Source organism: Cryptotermes secundus, unplaced genomic scaffold, assembly GCF_002891405.2.
Source record: "Cryptotermes secundus unplaced genomic scaffold, Csec_1.0 scaffold1720, whole genome shotgun sequence".
In the NCBI taxonomy this organism is placed as follows: domain Eukaryota; kingdom Metazoa; phylum Arthropoda; class Insecta; order Blattodea; family Kalotermitidae; genus Cryptotermes; species Cryptotermes secundus.
Window position 1 is genome coordinate 99,186 of NW_019739001.1, and position 18,357 is coordinate 117,542.

The 18,357-nt window shown below is 45.1% G+C and overlaps 1 protein-coding gene across 1 annotated transcript in view; it reads left to right on the top strand.

Annotated features, from left to right (window-relative positions):
* LOC111871570 overlaps window positions 1-18,357 on the top strand; it is a gene marked incomplete at its 5' end in the record, with an annotated part of 71,459 nt that overhangs the window by 47,032 nt on the left and 6,070 nt on the right. Inside the window, one exon of the mRNA XM_033754309.1 lies at window positions 3,672-6,398. Within this exon, the coding sequence (XP_033610200.1) occupies window positions 3,672-6,398 (2,727 nt within the window). The remainder of the gene's footprint in view (window positions 1-3,671; window positions 6,399-18,357) is intronic.

Genomic DNA, 18,357 nt, shown 5'->3' on the forward strand with positions numbered 1-18,357 from the left:
GGTAGAGGCCTTGCGACGAGCTGATCACTCGCCCAAGGAGTCCTACCGTATGTGTAAGATCTAGTAAACCGAAGTGAAACGGAGAGTTTCATGGAGGTAGGCCTAGGCCCAAATGAGGGCTGTAGGGCCAAAGGAAATAAAAAAATGTTTATAGATTGCCGGTCACGGTAACCGAGTGGTCTAAGGGCGGTCGCACACCAACTGCGTCAAGACACGCATCAACACATGAGACAAAAGACGCAGTCTTGCTTGATTCGTGATTGGTCAGCATGAAGCTGACGTCAGCATCATGAATCAGACCGGTGTGCGGCGATTTTCATAATCTCATTCGTTTCAACTGTGCTCCTTTCTTTGCGTCATGTCGCAGACATCGTATCTTGACTGTTACATGTCTTGCCTCATGCCAGTGTGCGGCCTACCTAAGGTATGCACTCTCTTCGCCCGCTCGTAAGCCGGGATTTCGATTTGAATCCTACTCAGGGCATGGAAGTTCAGTGTTTGTGTGTGTTTGTGTTTGCTGATCACCCGTCCAAGGAGTCCTGTGTTTGTGCACAAGTAGAGGCCTTGCAACGAACTGATCACGTACCCAAGGAGTCCTACCGAATGTCTCTAAGATCTAGTAAACCTAAGTGAAACGGAGAGTTTCATGAAGGTAGGCCAAAGCCCAAATTTAGATTGTAGCGCCAAAGGAAAAAATGCCTATATATTGCTGGTACTTGCTGAAGAGAATATTTTGGCCTAAAACGCTGCAATAATAAGGGATGGAAACAGTTGTACCCTATAAGCTTAAACTGTGCCTCAAACATTGTTGACGTGTCATCATCAGGTAGAGATGTAGGTAATTACATCATAATTAGGAAATTGACTGAATTATCTGTACTTATTTGTCATTTATTTATGGGCGATTTCATTTTTTCAACTGGCGCTACAGCCCCCTTGGGCCCTGGCCTCTGATTTTTTCCCAGTTTCTTGTTTTTTTTCCATTTACTTATTACTCATATTGTTACTATGGAGTAGATTGTAAATTTGCAAGAAATAACAAAAATGATAATTTTACAGGCAGACAGGACTCTTTGGACGAGTTATCAGCTCGTCGCAAGGCCGCTACCTAAACACAGGACAACACAAACACAGAATAAACACATTCACATACCAAACATCCATGCCATGTGTGGGGTTGGAACCCACGATCTCGGTTTCCGAGCTAGCGAACACAGTACATGCCTTAGACCGCTCGGCTACCGTGACTGGTAGTGTATAAGAATAATATATAAAAATTCAGTTCGTACCTCACAGGAAACAGATCGGAACCCACGATCCCGGCTTCAGAGCGAGCGAAGACAACGCATGCCTTAGACCGCTCGGCCACCGTGACCGGCAGTGATTTCAATAGCTCAGATTATATAGCGTCGAATTTTATGATGATCACTGGGTAATGAATTGGAAAGGATGTGGAAGGAAGCGATCGTGGCCTATCTTGACGTACTGTCGCGGCATTTACGTGGAGACATTGAAGAGGACAACGGAAAATCTCATTCAGGACAGTGCGGACCAAGATTTTAATCGTGATCAACGTAATTCGAACCTAAGCTTTACCTGTTCAACCCCGAGATTCGGTCTGTAACGCCTGACATCCCCCCTGAAGCCCTGTAGAAATATTTAATTAATTATCAGTGCTTCATGATCAGTTAACCGGCCCAGTAGCAATGCAGTGTGACAGCGGCGGCCTGCCACATAGCATGTCTTCAGTGGTGACATCTGCCCCAGACTGTCGGTTGCAGTTTACACACCTGTTGGCGTATGTAGGCCTACCACAATAGCGAATGCAAAATTCCCCTAGTGTCTAACTGCCACAGCATGAACGGGTGTAGGAAATGTGAAGCAAATCTAAAAACATTACAGATGAAGGCATTTGGCGGGGGCCAATGGTCACCTTCACTTTGCAGCTACTCAGTCCTGCTAATAAGGCGTAAAGATGATCTGGAGGAATATCTCTCGATTGTTCTAAATCTGAGCACTATACGATGTGTAATTAGCTTCACGCTTCGGCCAGTTGAACCTCACGGAAGCGGTTATATCTTTTAATATGAGCTGGGCTGGGTCGCAGAGTCGGTTGATACGCGTTGTTTCGTGCTGGGAACTGAATTCCTGGTTCTGCAGCACACATCTGTTCCAGAGCATCTTCCTTGTGTTCTGGGGCTCGCGGGTTCGAATCCTGGCGCTGTCACTTTAATTCTGGAGAAAGATCCCCAATACCAATTGGATAGGAGGGTTGGTGGGCTCCAGAGTCAGTCTGGACGATGTGGAGTAGAGAAAAATCTTATACTGCCGGGAATCGAACACGGGCCGTCCAGCCTATAGCCCATCTCTATACCGACAGAGTTATCCCGGCTCCTTGAGATCAATTTTATATTGTCCTCCCATCTATATCTTGGTTTTCTAGGTGACCTCATCCCTTCAGGTTTTTCGACGAAAATCGTATGTGTATTTCACATCTCTGTTACGCGTTTCAGCTTATCTTTGGTTTGATTATTCTAATAATAATCCACTACGGCTACATATTATGGAGCTCCCGTACAGCAGTCTGTTTCCTTGTTTTACATTCCGACAGCGCTAATCGTCGGTTCATTTCGTATGCATTAATATCAGTCTAAGTTAAAAATAATAGGCCATAGGTCCTATCTGTGGAAACCGGATGGCTCAGTTGGTATAGCGTCTGGACTTCGGCCTGGACGTCGATTCTCGGTTGAGGCAAGGGATTTTTCTCCACCGCGTCTAGACTATGACCAGTCTCTTTTTGCCCAGGGCTCTTTCCCCAGGGATAAAGCGACTGGGGCGTGAATCTAACCACTCATCTCCATGTGGTGCTCAGGTTATAAATAAATACATGGAGCCATATCTCTAATCCCCCATACGCCGTCTAGGCATTGTGCTTGATTTAGCAGAGGGACAAATTTAATTTACTTGAAAAGGACCACTGCTTGGGAACTCCGGAATATGAGCGAATGACGTCGACGTCCTCGGAAAACGCTGTGTTTGGCCTTGAGGTTATAGTGTCAGAGGACATGAAAGGCAAACATTAGTCTCAGGGTCATGATACGAAACTAAGCGTAACATAAAGCTAACATGAAACACTGGGGTACTCTGCATTTAATGTTCCTGCCTGATGCTGTATATTGTCGCACTTACTTAACCCGTAAAAAGGAAATGTTAATTACTGGCCTCGCCGTCTGTTTTAACACTCGGCAACTCAGCATTTCGCTCATAAAATGCATTTATTATAAGTTCTGGGTAAGGTAAGGTAAAGTTGTCCCTGTGCTTAACTAATTAAGCACTACGCCATGAAGACGTATCGGGAAGTGGATGCATAGATATACAGATATAGAGATATAATGAAATTTACGTCTACACTTCCTATTTCTATTGTTATTAATTTTATTCGCTGTAAATGTATATATTTTACGTTTTTGGCGTCTCAGTGATAACTTTGATTTGTGTTAATGGGATAATAATGTATGTTGTTCAGATGATATACATTGCCTTATTATGTGTTCCATTTCTTTCGTTTATTTGTGCTCATTTTATGAATAAATAATTTAATTGAATTATTATTCATGTTATTGTTGTTATTACGTATGTGCTCCTTACACCAATTTCTTTGCCTGTTGCAGATGGATCTTCTGAAGGCAAAACTCCAGAAGATGAAGATGATGGAGTGTACGAAGATGTCGGACTGCCTGAGGACAACCCCACAGCTCCTGGTATCGAAGTAACTGAAAATTGCGTCACAGTAATCCGTGTCGGTGATCCCGAAGAACAGAGAGAAATTGTTAACGAATTAGAACAGGATCGGGAAGGAGAGGCTGACGAATATCAGCTGACACTGCATCTGACGGCAGCCGCCCCTCTTACGACGCGGAGGAACCCGTCTCCTTACTACTACGGTGATCTCTTCCGTGAGGACTACGAGCCACAAGTTCCTCACCGCCACTACTCCACGCGCCAGCAGCAGCAGAATCAGCCCAGGAAGAGCGCCAGCCTAGACACGCCCGCGACTGCCGTGCTCCCGAACAGGAACTCTCTGGATGGCGATGGGAGCGCGTCCGTGTCGTCCCTAATCCTGTCCGAGGTCAGTCCGTACAGCGGCAGTCATCATGCGGCCGGTAGCGCCGGGTCTTTGTTGGCTGCATGTCTACTGGAGTGGGACGCAATCCTCATGCCTCCCCACCGGCAACTGAGGGGTCAGCACGACCTGCCGTCAGTCTGCGCCTGCGCTGGAGCTGGTCAGTGCCTTGACGAAGATGATGACGTGGACGACTTAGGAGACTACGATCCCAGGAGCCGTCACATCCATCGGCACCAATATCACCATCATTACTGGCAACAGCAGCAGCACAATGGAGGAAGAGCGCCTGTAGAGGAGCCTCCTGTCGATTACGACGTCCCAGAGGAAGGGGAGGACGAATACGGTTGCGATATGAGTGGACGTCAACGCCATTTATATGAGACTGCTTTCGATTGTAAAGTAAATCGATCGGATGACGACCTGGATGATGTAGATCGTGTCACAAATCATCCGGTTCTTCAGATGTTTGGAGGTAGCAAAGTTTCCTCGTCGACAAACACTGGCAACAGCTTAGCGAGGCCAGTGCGTGCCACGTCATCTAAAGACCCTACGATCAGTGTGGGGATCTACACTCCCAAAGAGAGACGAAAAGTGACGCTTGTGCGCGGAAAATTTGTGAAGGACCGTCCCAAAGCGATCCCTAGTCGTTTGCTGCAGTCAGATACCGCTAGTAGTACCACAACGTTATCTCAGGACTTGGAAGGTCTGGAGATAGGAGATGCCGAGGAAGTGAAGCCCGAACCCTCGCCTTCCCTCCTCAGAGGCTATTCTCCATCGCCACCATCCACGGCCCCTTTGCCAGCCAAGTTTCATGGCAGCAACAAAGACGTTCTTGCCATGAACAGCATTCGCAGTGCGCCCAACTTGCCTTCAACCAGCCCTGCCCACCCGCGGCTCAAAGATGTGCGCCTACCAGTGAAGTCATTGCGCGCTCGGGAGCTACCTGACAATCGCAAAGGGAGCATTATGGAGTTCAAGGGTCGACCTAGAAGTATGGTACATCAGGAAGAAAACGTACCTGAGTTTAAGGGACGTCCTCAGAGCATGTTTGTTGAAGGAGGGACAATTCTTGAATTCAAGGGTAGACCAAGTGAAGCGGAAAAAGGGGAACAACCCATTTTAGAATTCAAAGGCAGGCCGGGTAGGTCTGAGAAAGACGAAGGAACTATACTGGACTTTAGTGGCAGGCAGCGTGGGTTAGTTAGTCAAGAATCAGGTCCCATATTGGAATTCAAAGGAAGGCCGGCACCAGGAAACAGACGTTCCGGCGTGCGACCCAAGTACTCCAGCACAGAGAGCATGGCTACAAGTAGCAGTGGAGGGAGTCTGGAGTCAATCCGCAGCAGTACAAGCGAAGGAAACCGCAGCACAACTAGTTCCGAAAGTCATCGGAGTACTTCTCTCAGTTCCCACAGTTCCGATTCAGCGAGCAGTAGTGGTGGAGGGGGTAACAGTTCTGGACAACCTTCCGGTAACCCCCATCACCATCACCACTACTATCATCACCATCACCACCATCACCATCAGTGTTCCGGGGCCGGTACACCCCTGGGAGTCGTGTCCGGAGGGCGTTTCTTTGTCCACCAGAGTAACAAACTCCATATCCTATCGCCAATATCGGACAAGTCTTCACAGGAACCTGTATCGGAAACGTCGGACAACAACCGCAACAATAACTCGCAGAAAGCTTCTCCTGAGGACACGGACCAGATCACGTCTCCCATGTCCACGACAAAGGGTCCAACGACGGATTCTCAGCCGTGGGGAGAGCCAGCGGGCATAAAGCTCAAACGACGTATCCCACAAAACAAAAACCTCATCAACCTCACCCTCCAGCAACAACAGCAGTCATCATCGTCAGGAGAGGCCGAAATCCAGGGTTCTGACAGCGGCATCTCCATAGAATCCCGGGGTGGTACCAAATGTAACAAGGTCTATAACTTGACTGCTTTCTCTTTCGCAAAGCAGACAAGTAACGTGGACAACGGCGGAGTACCTGATAACGAGCTACAAACAGCTGATTTCTCGGATCTGCCTTTCGACATGCCCAAACTGCGGCGCCGTCGCCTCTTGCAACAAGACACCTGTACGTCTGGCAGCGCCACTTCTGTAGACCTCCACGACCTGCCGTTTGACATGCCGAAACTTAGAAGACGCCTGCGAGGTCAGCCTGTCGTACAACAGCAGCCGCAGACGAGTACAGAGTCAAGCGGCGTGTCTCAGGCGTCTTCGAGTCAGAGCGTCCGAGATGCTGACCGCTCTGCGTCTTCAGGTAACAAGTTGTAACCAAGTGCACAGCCTGTAAGGCTATATAATTTACTGAACTTTCTCTATGAATAAAAACAACAATCATCGCGGTCGAATGAGTATGACTCCTGCTTCATATTCGGGAGATCCCGGGTTCAACTGTCGGCTTGAGAGTGGTGACTTCTCTCAGTTCCTCGAGACAAGTACAGAGATTGTATCGTACTTTAAAATATTAGATCCACTTGGTACGTCTGCCACTAATTGTACCAGCCCCGGATGATAGATGCTGATGAATGTGGAGCATTCCGTAAAATGAGAATTGGCAGGGGAAACCGAAGTACTCTGAGAGAACCTGCCCCAGTGCTACTTTGTCTACAACGAATCACACATGACCTGACCTGGGCTCGAACCCCGCCCGAACCACTTGACGCTATTTAGTCCGTTACTCATAGCATCGGTAAATAACCACACATATAGACAGAACATACATGGACGACATACAGTCACTGTATGATCTCTCACATGTTATGCACATCGTTCTAATGGAGACTGAGTCATTTAGCATGGCACGGGGTGAGTTTTGCTTCCCCCAGGCGAGGGAGTCTTTGAACCGGCGCGTCATTTGTTTTTCCATACAGTTAGCAGTATTAAATACAGCTTTGGTCTCTGTGGCTATCATTGGTTACTGTGATTACCTACCTACCACTCGGCACTACAGCCCTGGGTGAGAATTGGCCTCCTCTACAACCAGTCTCCACAACAAATGCGTGCTGCCATAGGAATTGATCCAACCAGGCTGGTTGTTAGGTTTCTGAACAAAATTCTATTTACAGTCTGAGGTTGTTAGCCTCGTGCCTAACCCCAAACCTGGAGGACCAGGGTATCTCTCTTAGTCTGGACTCAACCTTTTGACCTTTCCGGCATGGGTGACCCTACCGGTAGTTAAACTACCGCCAGCATAGCTCTCCAGGTCACAGAGTCACGCAAGCCCCACCACCACGACAAGGTGGAGACAACTTTGGGGGAACTCTGATTGTCTAGGCCCCTTTCGAAACTAGTGGTAACGTCGCTCGTTCGCCATAATGTCGGTACCGATGGTAGGTGGGTAAGTATTTCCTTGAAATAGCTCCTCAGTTATCCTCACGAGGCTAAGTGGAACCCTTTCCAGACCCACTACTTCTCAGAAAATCTGGCAGCGCTAGGAATCGAACCCGGGACCTTTGGATCTGTAGCCAGGAACTCTTACCACTAGAACAGAGAGGCGGTTGCTCTATACACATTGTGTAAATATAAGCGTACTGAATTATACAAAACAGAACATGGGTTAAGACGGTCATTATAATGCAGGTCTTGTTCAGCTGTTACTGTGTCGTTAAATAATCAAAGAGCCGTAAGTAAATATAGGCCTGGGGGGGAGAGCGGATCAGGAAAAGAACCCATACATGTCAGCCTAGCCCTTCCAATACGTCACAGTGCCCAATGTTGACAAATTGTTATCCATTGCCCGGTATCCCTTGTGGCTGTCGGCTACTTGTATTCATGAAGGGAACGAATTGGATCTGTCTCGCAACGTCTACACAAATCCCGGCTTGTTGCTAGAACACGCCGTTTCTCTCCAAGTCACGAACAAATCAGTTTCGGTTTTCCGTAGCATAGAACGAGAAGAACCGAGCAAGCGGACCCTTGGGGTGACATTAAAAACGTGTGTAACTTGTATGCATGGTACCCGCCTGCCTCCTGTGTGTTTGCAGTTCGTCGTAAATCCAATAGAGCTGATAAAAGTTGTGTGGCTTTGTTATGTCTGATGCAGCCGGAATAGCTCAGTCGTTATATCGACGGGCAGGAGAGCCGGATATCGATTCCTGGTAAGGTCAAGTGATTTTTATTGTCTCCTTAGTTCCCAGACCGACTAAGGGGCTAACCTAGCCCCTTTTCTAATTCGTAGCATGGCTTCTTTCCCCAGGGTAAAGCGGCCGGAGAGTGAATCTAGTCACTCACCATGTAGTTTCGAGGTTACGAATGGTGGAGCTCTACTTCCACTCTCCCATACGCCTTAATGGCTTGGTGCTTAATTAATTATACACAGGGACAACTTCAAATTTTACAGTCCTCTTTTTAATGAGTTGTTTTTTGATAAAATCGCTTGTGTTTGAGCTTCATTTGAAGCAGCGATTGTGACTGACAAATTAATTTAGATTATGGTATTTTTGGATGTGACACCGTGTAGTCTGGTGGGTAATTACCGACCTTTTCGGAGAAACTTTCTACCTCCATCTCCTGCCCTCTCTAATTGGATGCAGCAGGCTCTTCAGAATTTATGCACGTGTTTGCAAGAGTTCACGGTGTCAAAGTTCAGACGACCACAGTCTAAAACCTTCACTGCCGTTAAAACCCCAAATCCTCCCAACCGAAATCTCCCGACAACTTCTAACGCAGTCTGAGATGCCCCGTGCCAAACACCCGTCCAGTTTCGGATATGAAACTCTGCGGGCGAAAAATCACAACATCCCCATTATGAGCTCAGTTTATGCACTTCGCACAAATTAGAAAGAAATTTGTTCCTATGGTTAATTAATTAGCACGCTATGAAAATGTATGAAGGAGTAAATGTATAGCTCAACACATTAACTTCGTTAATAGATGGTGGTGGGAGGTCATCTTCACGCCCCGGCCGCTTTAACCCCCGCTGCCTATTGAGCAGGAGGCTAGGTAGGCCCCTGAGCTGGTCTGGACGCTGTGGAGAAGGGAGAAATATCTACCTCTGCCGGCAATCAAGCCCTGGTTCCTCGCTCGTCAAGCCCACGGCCTAATGATAGCCCCTTTCATAAAAACGCTGCATACAGTTCGTAGTCTGATAGGCAGGCCAGGTGGAGGTTTGAGACATTTGTCTCGGACACGCTTTCCCATTTCGACTGCTGAAATATTAAGCTTGAGGAGCGAGTAGAAATACTCGTAAAGCCCACGGCTGACAGACCGTCTCAGATTGAAATGTAGGAATTCATCCGAATGGATGATGTGGAAGAACTTTTGGTGTAGCGGGCCAAAGAATATGCGCCCTCGAGGGGTTTCCTCTGCCGCTGACTCGATTTGATTCATACGCAAAATTTTCCCCCGTCTGCTTTATTTTCCAATATGTATCCATTCTCGCAAAGATGAAAGCCTCGGTTCCATTTTTAGTCTTCCTTACTGTTGCGTGTCTATAGAATGGATAAGACATATTAGGTAGCGTTTTATGAAGTCTAGGATGAGATCCCGTGCAGTCTTGTGGAACTTTACGACGTTTCGGAAGAACGTACTGCCTACATCTTCAGGTTCGTAGAGTAAACCAAACAAGCAGAAAAGTTTTCTTGCTGGATACATGTGTTACTCTTTAACCTTGAAGATAGAAGTAGTAAGTTCCTCCGAAAAAAATCGCCGATGTTCTACCAGATTACATGACGCCACATTTTTCATAGTCACCGCAGTGAAAACAAATCCAATATAAGATGCAATTCTCATACGTAATATTAGGCACGTAACATGGAACACAATTCTTCTTGAGAAGCTGATGGTCCCTCAGCTCGTCAATTTCCTCGTATTTCATACATTCATAAGGCTCATTATTATATTATTATACAATTCTCCGGATCTTTACAGCTTATAGTTTCACTATTTTCTGATGAATATTTAATCAGCATTGCTCTTTGAGAGCTTTACGTTTGAGGCGTGCCGACAGTGGGACAGAGATTGCTAATAACTAGCCATACACTGTAATGCTTCCTTCTAGTAAGGACCTTGTACTGCTCAGACATCTTCCACAACTTTTCTGTAATGAGATTACCGTCTGAAGATCAAATTTCATAAAACATGTCATGATATGAGACGCCCGTATAAACTTATTATGAAGCCGCTTCAACTCAGCTTATTTTATCGGTTGTGCAAGCCTGGCACGCGGACTTCTACCGCTCCATAGCCTAATTTATACGCATTAATTACTTTTATATATATCACGTAGCGCGTACAGCCGTTGCTATGCAATGGCTGCGAGTTAGGCGAATAAACAACGGCTGTTTTGGGGCAAGAGCTCGGCAAACACGTTTCTGCGGCAAAGAATACGCACCCAACAATAGAAGAACGGTGTTTTCTATATGGTCCGTGCCGAGAAGTTATAACTAGGACAGTTGGAGTAATGAGTGGGTTGAGTTCTGCGAGGGAGGCTGAGAAGAGATGGCGCTATAAATAAGCTGACGGTTCAGTTGCGGGATATTCGCCGGACAATAACGAAGTGAGCAAAGAAGCTAAAGAATTCCCATTGTTAAGAGCCGTTACCAAGCAACGACTAGTAAAGACACTGCAGGCTGGAGAAAACTTAGAGTGTAGTGATTTGTAAATTGTGGAAATGAGCGATGACGCTGCGTTTGTAGGTCCGAGTCAATAAATCCATTCACCAGTCCATAATCCGTCTATAGTCACATATAAATTCTGACAGTAATTTACTAATTTATGTATGGCTCTACAGCCATTGTGGACCTTGGCAGCTTTTTCAGTTTCTTAATCTATACACAGTAGGTAGGACTCTTTGGACGGGGGGATCAGCCCGTCGCAAGGCCATTACTTACACAGAACAACACATACAGACATCCATGCCTCGAATGGGATTCGAACCCACGATCAAAGTGTTCGAGCGGACGAAGACTGTTCATACCTTAGAACGTGCGTACCTTACTAATACAACTGGGAAAATCGCTCTCCTATTTTACGGCAAGCAACTACTCGTATTTAAAATTTTTAATTACCTAATATTGGCTGGATAGTTTTGTTTCGAAGACTAAAGATAATAGTCACTACTGTGAGAACCTCACGCTTAGTTTTTTTATTCTTTGACCCTGAAGAAGGAGGCACTACATTCCTCTGAAACTTGTACAGTATTACAAGATGTCACATTCCAGGAGACATTACTCATGTTTTTATCGCCGTGAGAACGTCAGATCTCATATCTGATAAGTTGTTCGCTGAAACTTATTTGTTTAGAATGCAGAAATCTTTCGAATATCCATAGTGCCACTTTCTCCAGCAGCAGACGAGAACACATCTGTGGGAAATTCTTACCATATTCTTGAGAGTTTCTTTTCTATACACAGCTATGCAAATTTCTGCGGCCCAAGGAGGCCTATAGAGCACCCTCAGATGTGGCAAGCAAAGCTCCACAAGGCTAACGTGATCCAACTGTGAATATGATTTCAGGCGATGTCTGATGAATGCCACGGTTGATCTCCAATCCTTTGTTCAGCCGTGTTTCCTTCTACCCTCGTTTTTTATCATATTCTTTTCTTTCTTCAGAGGAGAAGAATTACAAAAAAGAGCGAAATATGATTGAGGGAAACGAATTGGGAGCATACACATTTATTTCCTCCCTTGAAACGCATTCTGAATTGCTCCAGGGTTGAATATATTTTTTATCTTTTGTACAAGGACATAAAGAGAGAGAGAAAAAATTTTCTATTAAATATTTTTTTGTCATTTCTATCTTCCGTTCATTTTTTATTTATTTATTTTCATTTTAAAATTTTTTGGTCCAATCGAATTTTCTATTTGGATGTTTAGAATTGGAACCAACAGAAGTCCAGCCTGATTTATTTCCCTCAAGTTTTCCTTAGTTCACCAAGCCTGAAATTTCGCAGTCAGTTTTATAATCATAATATTTATCATTATTACTATAAGCCTTCTAGCAAAAGGTTACTATTGGACTGGACTGAGACTGCACTGCAGGTTTAAGAGGGCCGATTATACCAGTCCCTGATGATAGGTGAGTATTCAGCAATGACTGAATGATAATTGAGAGGGGAAACCCGAACTGCTCCGACAAAACACGTGCTCCGCCAGATATATCGCATGGACTATTCTAGGGTTGAACCTGGGCCTCCACAATGAGAATTCATCGTTTTTCCTAAATAATAATTTTGCCATAAGTGTAACTTGACACCAGGGGTTTGGATAGCTAAGTCGGTATAGCGGTGGGTTACGGACTGGACGACCCGGGTTCGATTCCTCGCAGTGCAAGATTTTTCTCTTCTGCACAGCATCGAGACCGACTCCCCCGCCCCCCCCAGTCCCCTATCCAGTGGGTACCGCGGCTCTCTTCGTGGGGGTAAAGCGGCAGAAGACCTGAAACTGACCACTCATCTCCATCCAGTGCCGAGATCAAGAGAGGTGGAGTTATACCTCCACTCCCCCTTATTTCTTCATGGCATAGTGCTTAATTAATTAATTAATTAATTAAGAACAGGGACAACTTTTTTCTCCTTGGCACTACAGCCCCATTGGGCCTAGGCCTGCTTCCATGAACTTCTCTGTTCACTTCGGTTTTTCTAGATCTTAGACATACGGTAAGACTCCTTGGGCGGGTGATCAGCTCGTCGCAAGGCCTCTACCTGTACATAAACACAGAAAAACGCACACAAACATCCATGCCCTGAGTGGGATCCGAACCCACGATCCCGGTTTCCAAGCGAGCGAAGACAGTACATGCCTTAGACCGCTCGGCTACCGTGACCGGCCAGGGACAACTTTACCTTTCTTTTTATCTTTGTAACTTGATGCCCATTATATCAGAGTTCTTGATGTAGATGAGACACATAAACACAAGTCTCAGTATATATAAAATTCCTTTCTCTGGAACCATCAGAATCCCGAGTCAGAGACAAAGTCTCCAAATTAGAGACCGAGGATATGATAATGCGCTGCCTGATCAGGGATATCCCACACATCAGGAGGCGATCATGATTGAATGATAATTGGCAGGGGGGAAATGAAACAAACTCGGAGAGAGAAACCTGTCCCAGTGCCAGTTTGTCCCTCATGAATGCGATGTGAAGTCACCAGGGGCTAACAGCCCGAGCTGCAGTGCATCCTTCTCAGAATGTATTATCTAAATATAATGCGTCTCCGAATCCATCAGTGTTCCCCCATATTTTTACCGAACCTCTCTCCCCCTTAGAAAGCAGACGTGAAATGTAAGATCAGCCAATGGCACAACGTATCATTCATGACTGTCAATTGAATTAGCATTATCGGTGCCAGCAGAGCTTGGTTTTCATTCTGATATTAGTTACCATCAATTCTATGTAAGATTTGTCAGTTTGTGATGTATACTCCCCCATGGTACAATTCGTTACTTCTTGACTTTATCGTATTGGCTGAAGTAAAAAAAAAATAGGGGAAGAAGAGAGAAACTCCCGAGGCAGTTGTCAGGCTCAATATACGTATATATATATGGTACTTTCGTTTTCACTAATAATCCTCAATTATATTTTTCTTGTCCTTCTCACGAGGAGGCTGCCATTATTCTCCTCTCTGTCACGTCTCGTTTAAAACTAAATTTGGAGTGCTATAAATTTCAACGCATGCTACATTTGGAGCATAGCTCTGTATGGGGCTGAAACTTGGACACTTAGGGCAGTAGATCAGAAACATCTGGAAAGTTTCGAAATGTGATGTTGGAAAAGGATGGAGAAGATCAGTTGGACCGATTATGTGAGAAATGAAGAAGTGTTAATTAGAGTCAGTGAGCAGAGGAATATCCTACACGAAATAAGAAAATGGAAGGCTATTTGGATTGGTCATGTTTTACGCAGAAACTGCCTTCTAAAAGAAGTTATTGAAGGCAAGATAGAGGGGCGGATAGAAGTGACAAGAAGACGAGGAAGACGACGTAAGAAGATGCTGGATGACCTTGGGGACGGAAGAGGATACTAACATTTGAAGGAGAAAGCTCTAGATCGCATTAAGTGGAGGAATTGTTTTGGAGGACACTGTGGATCTGTCGTCTGACAGATTACTGATGATGATGATATCTTCCAACAACTTCCATATAACTCCGTGGCTTGAGTCCGCAAGCGAACTATATTGACCGAGCGACCGCCGCTTGTCGGCGAAGTTAGTGCCAGCTTTAGCGGATAGAGTGTGTCTCGTGGTCAGCGCAACGGCCGTTAATTTCGGGTTTCTAGACAGGAGCCGCTGTTTCCTTGAAATAGCTCCTCAATTATCCTCACGAGGCTGAGTGGACCTCGTTGTAGACCCACTACTTCTCAAAAAATCTGGTAGCGCCAGGAATCGAACCCGAACCTCTAGATCCGTAGCCAGGAACTCTGGCCAATAGACAACAGAAGCGGTCTAAAACTTCTGATAAAGTTACTGTAATAAATCTCACTGATTTTCTGATTAAAGAAAATTAACTTTTCATTTCTGAGAAACAAGGATTGAAGATGCCAAATTTGAGGTAATGGTCCCCTTTTTTCTGGGATGTCCCATCGTGAAGATCGAAACATCTTTATTAGTGTTCTGGAGGAACGTTACGCCTCCATATACTGGTACCTTTTTCAAGGAGAATTTCTCACGAATCCTTGACTACATGACGTCACATACGTGGAAGACAATAATCTTCACAGAGTTTGTGCGTTTGATAACAAAGTTCTGAGAACAATTGGACGTAACAAACTTTCCCTCTGTACTTTATTAAATAATTAAACACTATGCCATCAAGACATATGGGGGAGTAGGGTTATAGCTCCACCATTCTTAACCTCGGCACTAGATGGAGGTGAGTGTTCAGCCTTGTGCCCTCGCAGCTTCACGACCAGAAATAGGAGGCCGTAGAATCGGTCTGGGAATCGAACCGCGGTCGTCGAGCCCGTAGTCTACCAACTGAGCTATCCCGGCTCACATTCTGTATAAAGACTAAAAATAATAACTCTTCACCAATAACACTCTTAGGACTAGCATAAGAGGGTTCTGTACATGTTACATTACGTAATTTAATCTGTCTATCTATCTATGGCTCTACAGCCCTTTGTTGGACCTTGGCCGCTTTTGGAGTTTCTCGAACGTTTTACACAGTCGGTATGTCTCCTTGTACGGGGGATGAGGCCGTTGGAAGGCCGCTGCCCGGACAAACACAGAATAAAAACACACAGACATCCATGGATTCGAACCTACGATCGGAGTGTTTGAGCAGTCGAAGACAGTGCATGCCTTAGACCGCGCGGCTACTGTGACCGGCAGTGCATAAGAATAATATATAAGAATTCAGTTCGTACCTCACAGGAAACAGATCCGAACCCACGATCCCGGTTTCCAAGCGAGCGAAGACAGTGCATGCCTTAGACCGCTCGGCTACCGTGACCGGCAGTGTATAAGAATAATATATAAGAATTCAGTTCGTACCTCACAGGAAACAGATCCGAACCCACGATCCCGGCTTCCGAGCGAGCGAAGACAGTGCATGCCTTAGACCGCGCGGCTACTGTGACCGGCGATAATATAAGCTACATTTCGGAAATAAATTAAACTCTAGGCGTACGTAATAACGAACAGAATTTATCAACTGTTGAATGCAACATTGCAGTTAAAAATGATCTCGTTAGTATTAAATTTGTATGGATCAGTTCCCACCATTTCAAAGCTGGTACAAAGCTTGGTACAACAAATTACTTCACTTTAATTACAACACCCCTGTTCCTAATTAGGCGCCACTAAAATTGCAAGATTTATTAGGATCTCAACCCGTACACTATATATTTAACGCATCGCTAACAAATCCTGCTTTCGTCCCTCCACGCATCCTTCACTCCCCTTCCTATTTCTATTCAGTTCTCATTGAACCTGACGTTTAGCCTCCCGCTATTTTTTTTACCCCATCTTGCGTTTCCTTTGCTTTTGTTCCTTTTTTTTTTATTTCCCTTCTCTGGTTTCATACCAAATTATTAGTCCATTACTTCAACCAAGTTAGGTAAGGAATGAGACTGTGCGCCTGATATATAGGCAACTCAAATAACAATCAGTGATGAATATTTTTCAAAGGTTTGTGCTGTTATAAACTGCAGGCAATTGATCACTTCGGGCGTATGTTAGGCTAGGTCTCCGGGGATTAGAACATATGTGAGCTTACTGAAAACGTTGTTATGGTAGAATGGTGTATGTTAAAAAACTAGTTAACTGCACAGAGTACATAAATTGAGTAGGTAATAGTTTCTCAGTTACTCAGAAAATTCTCAGAATTTTATGGAGCCCGAAGGTTTACTACCATGTTCACAAGGACACGCCATTCAACAACAGAAGGTGTCCATTGTTAGTGTGAATAGTGTCATATGACATTATCTGTCTGTTATACGCACTGCAGTTTCTAACACCACATTCAAAGCCCTGGTGCCCGTTTCATAGACCGGATGGACCCCGGACCCAGTCTGGACGCTGCGTAGAAGAGAAATATCCCTGCCTCTACATGAACTCGAGCCCCAGGCCGTCCAACCCGTAGCCTGTCGCTATACCAATTGAGCTGTCGTCATATTGCGACATGACGGCTGAAAGCAGGAACAGCGGACCTGGAAGATATTCATTCCTACGCAAAGGCCGGTAAACACGTTTCCGCTGCGAACATAACACGCTGCCGCATCAACAATACCCGGATTATCGGCAGGCAACAGCCTGCTTAACATGTCACTCAACAATATAAGAATTATTGGAAGCGGTGTTTTCTGTTCGGTTCGTGCCGAGACTATGTAATGAGGACACCTGCCGAGCGCCGACCTCTCCTTCATCGAAAAGGAGCCCAGTATCTCTCGTCGAACTGTAAATAAGTTGCTGATCCAAAGAATGATTACCAGAACTTATTTATGTTATGGACGAGTACACAGAAAGAAACTCTTTGACGTCTGAACTTGTACAAGTTTCCCCTCCGCCAATGATTGATGCATTGTCAGTTCATGTCATTCTTATCGTCATGTCTGTTCTGCACTCCTTCACCCTGCCGACCCTCGTGTGTTGTGTGAATGTGTCGGGTTCGCCAGAACGCAGGTGATCCGTCACTCAGATCCAATCACGAACACGGATACAGATAACTCGGAACAAAGCTCAAGTCTGACACTCTATATGTTAACCTTGACATGGCTCCACTTAGATGAAACTGTCGTTCTCCTGAGACGAAATGGATATCATATGAAGGGCTAAAAGATGTTCCATGGTCGAAGTCAGTTTTAAATAGAGTTTTGAGAACAATAATTATAGAACATTCAGTTTATTGTTGGCTTCAGAATATGTTCCTTCGTCCGCATTATAAATTATTAAAAACATATGTATAGGATAGGTAAATATAGGTACAGGTTTAACACTATGTAACTTGGTACCAATCTACCAAACTACAAGGGCGTCACATCAAAGAAGATTTTCATCTTAATATTCTCCGCCGAAAGTACCTCAAATAACAGAACTACATGAAATATTTTTAGAATAGTACCTGGGTTTAAATGATTGAGGTTATCTTTCAGTTTCTCTCTTGCTTATTTTACTACGCTCTCTGTATGTAGACTTTATAACGTCCAGTTATAGGATGATGAATTGTAAAGGATTTAGAAGGAAACATTGATGACCCAATCGAGATGCTACCCCAATATTTGTCCGGAGGGACAGAGAAAGACAACGAAAAACCTCACAATATCTAGTGTCCCGGTCGACATCTGAACCGAATGCAAGAGCAGAGCGCTACCGGCAAGCAAATTAGCCCGATCTTAGCGCGGAACTAGCGGATTCCGTTAAGGGGAATTGATAACGGTGTTGCTTCTGGCTGATTTGGTTCCGTGTTGGGCCGGATTCTGTTCCAGGTTTCGCTCTGTGTATCCCAGCCCATAGTAGGAAAACTTCCTGTCTTCATCGAGTCAACAGTCCCCTGTACCGCCACGTCTGTGTTTTGTGTGTTGTGGAGAACCGCTACTTGTATGAGGTTGCCACACTACTGTCATCAGACAGTACTGTTGGTAAAGCTGTTCCCTTACAGGAGAATCAGTCCTGTTCAGTCCCACAGCGAAATTCACAGGGTGTTGGTAGCTGTGGAGGGGGATGATTTCTGTTAGCCTTTTTTTTTATTATTATTTAAGTCCATATATAGATGAAATTATTGGGGATCATCAGTGTCGGTTTCGCCGTAACAGATCAGATCTTTTGCATTCGTCAGA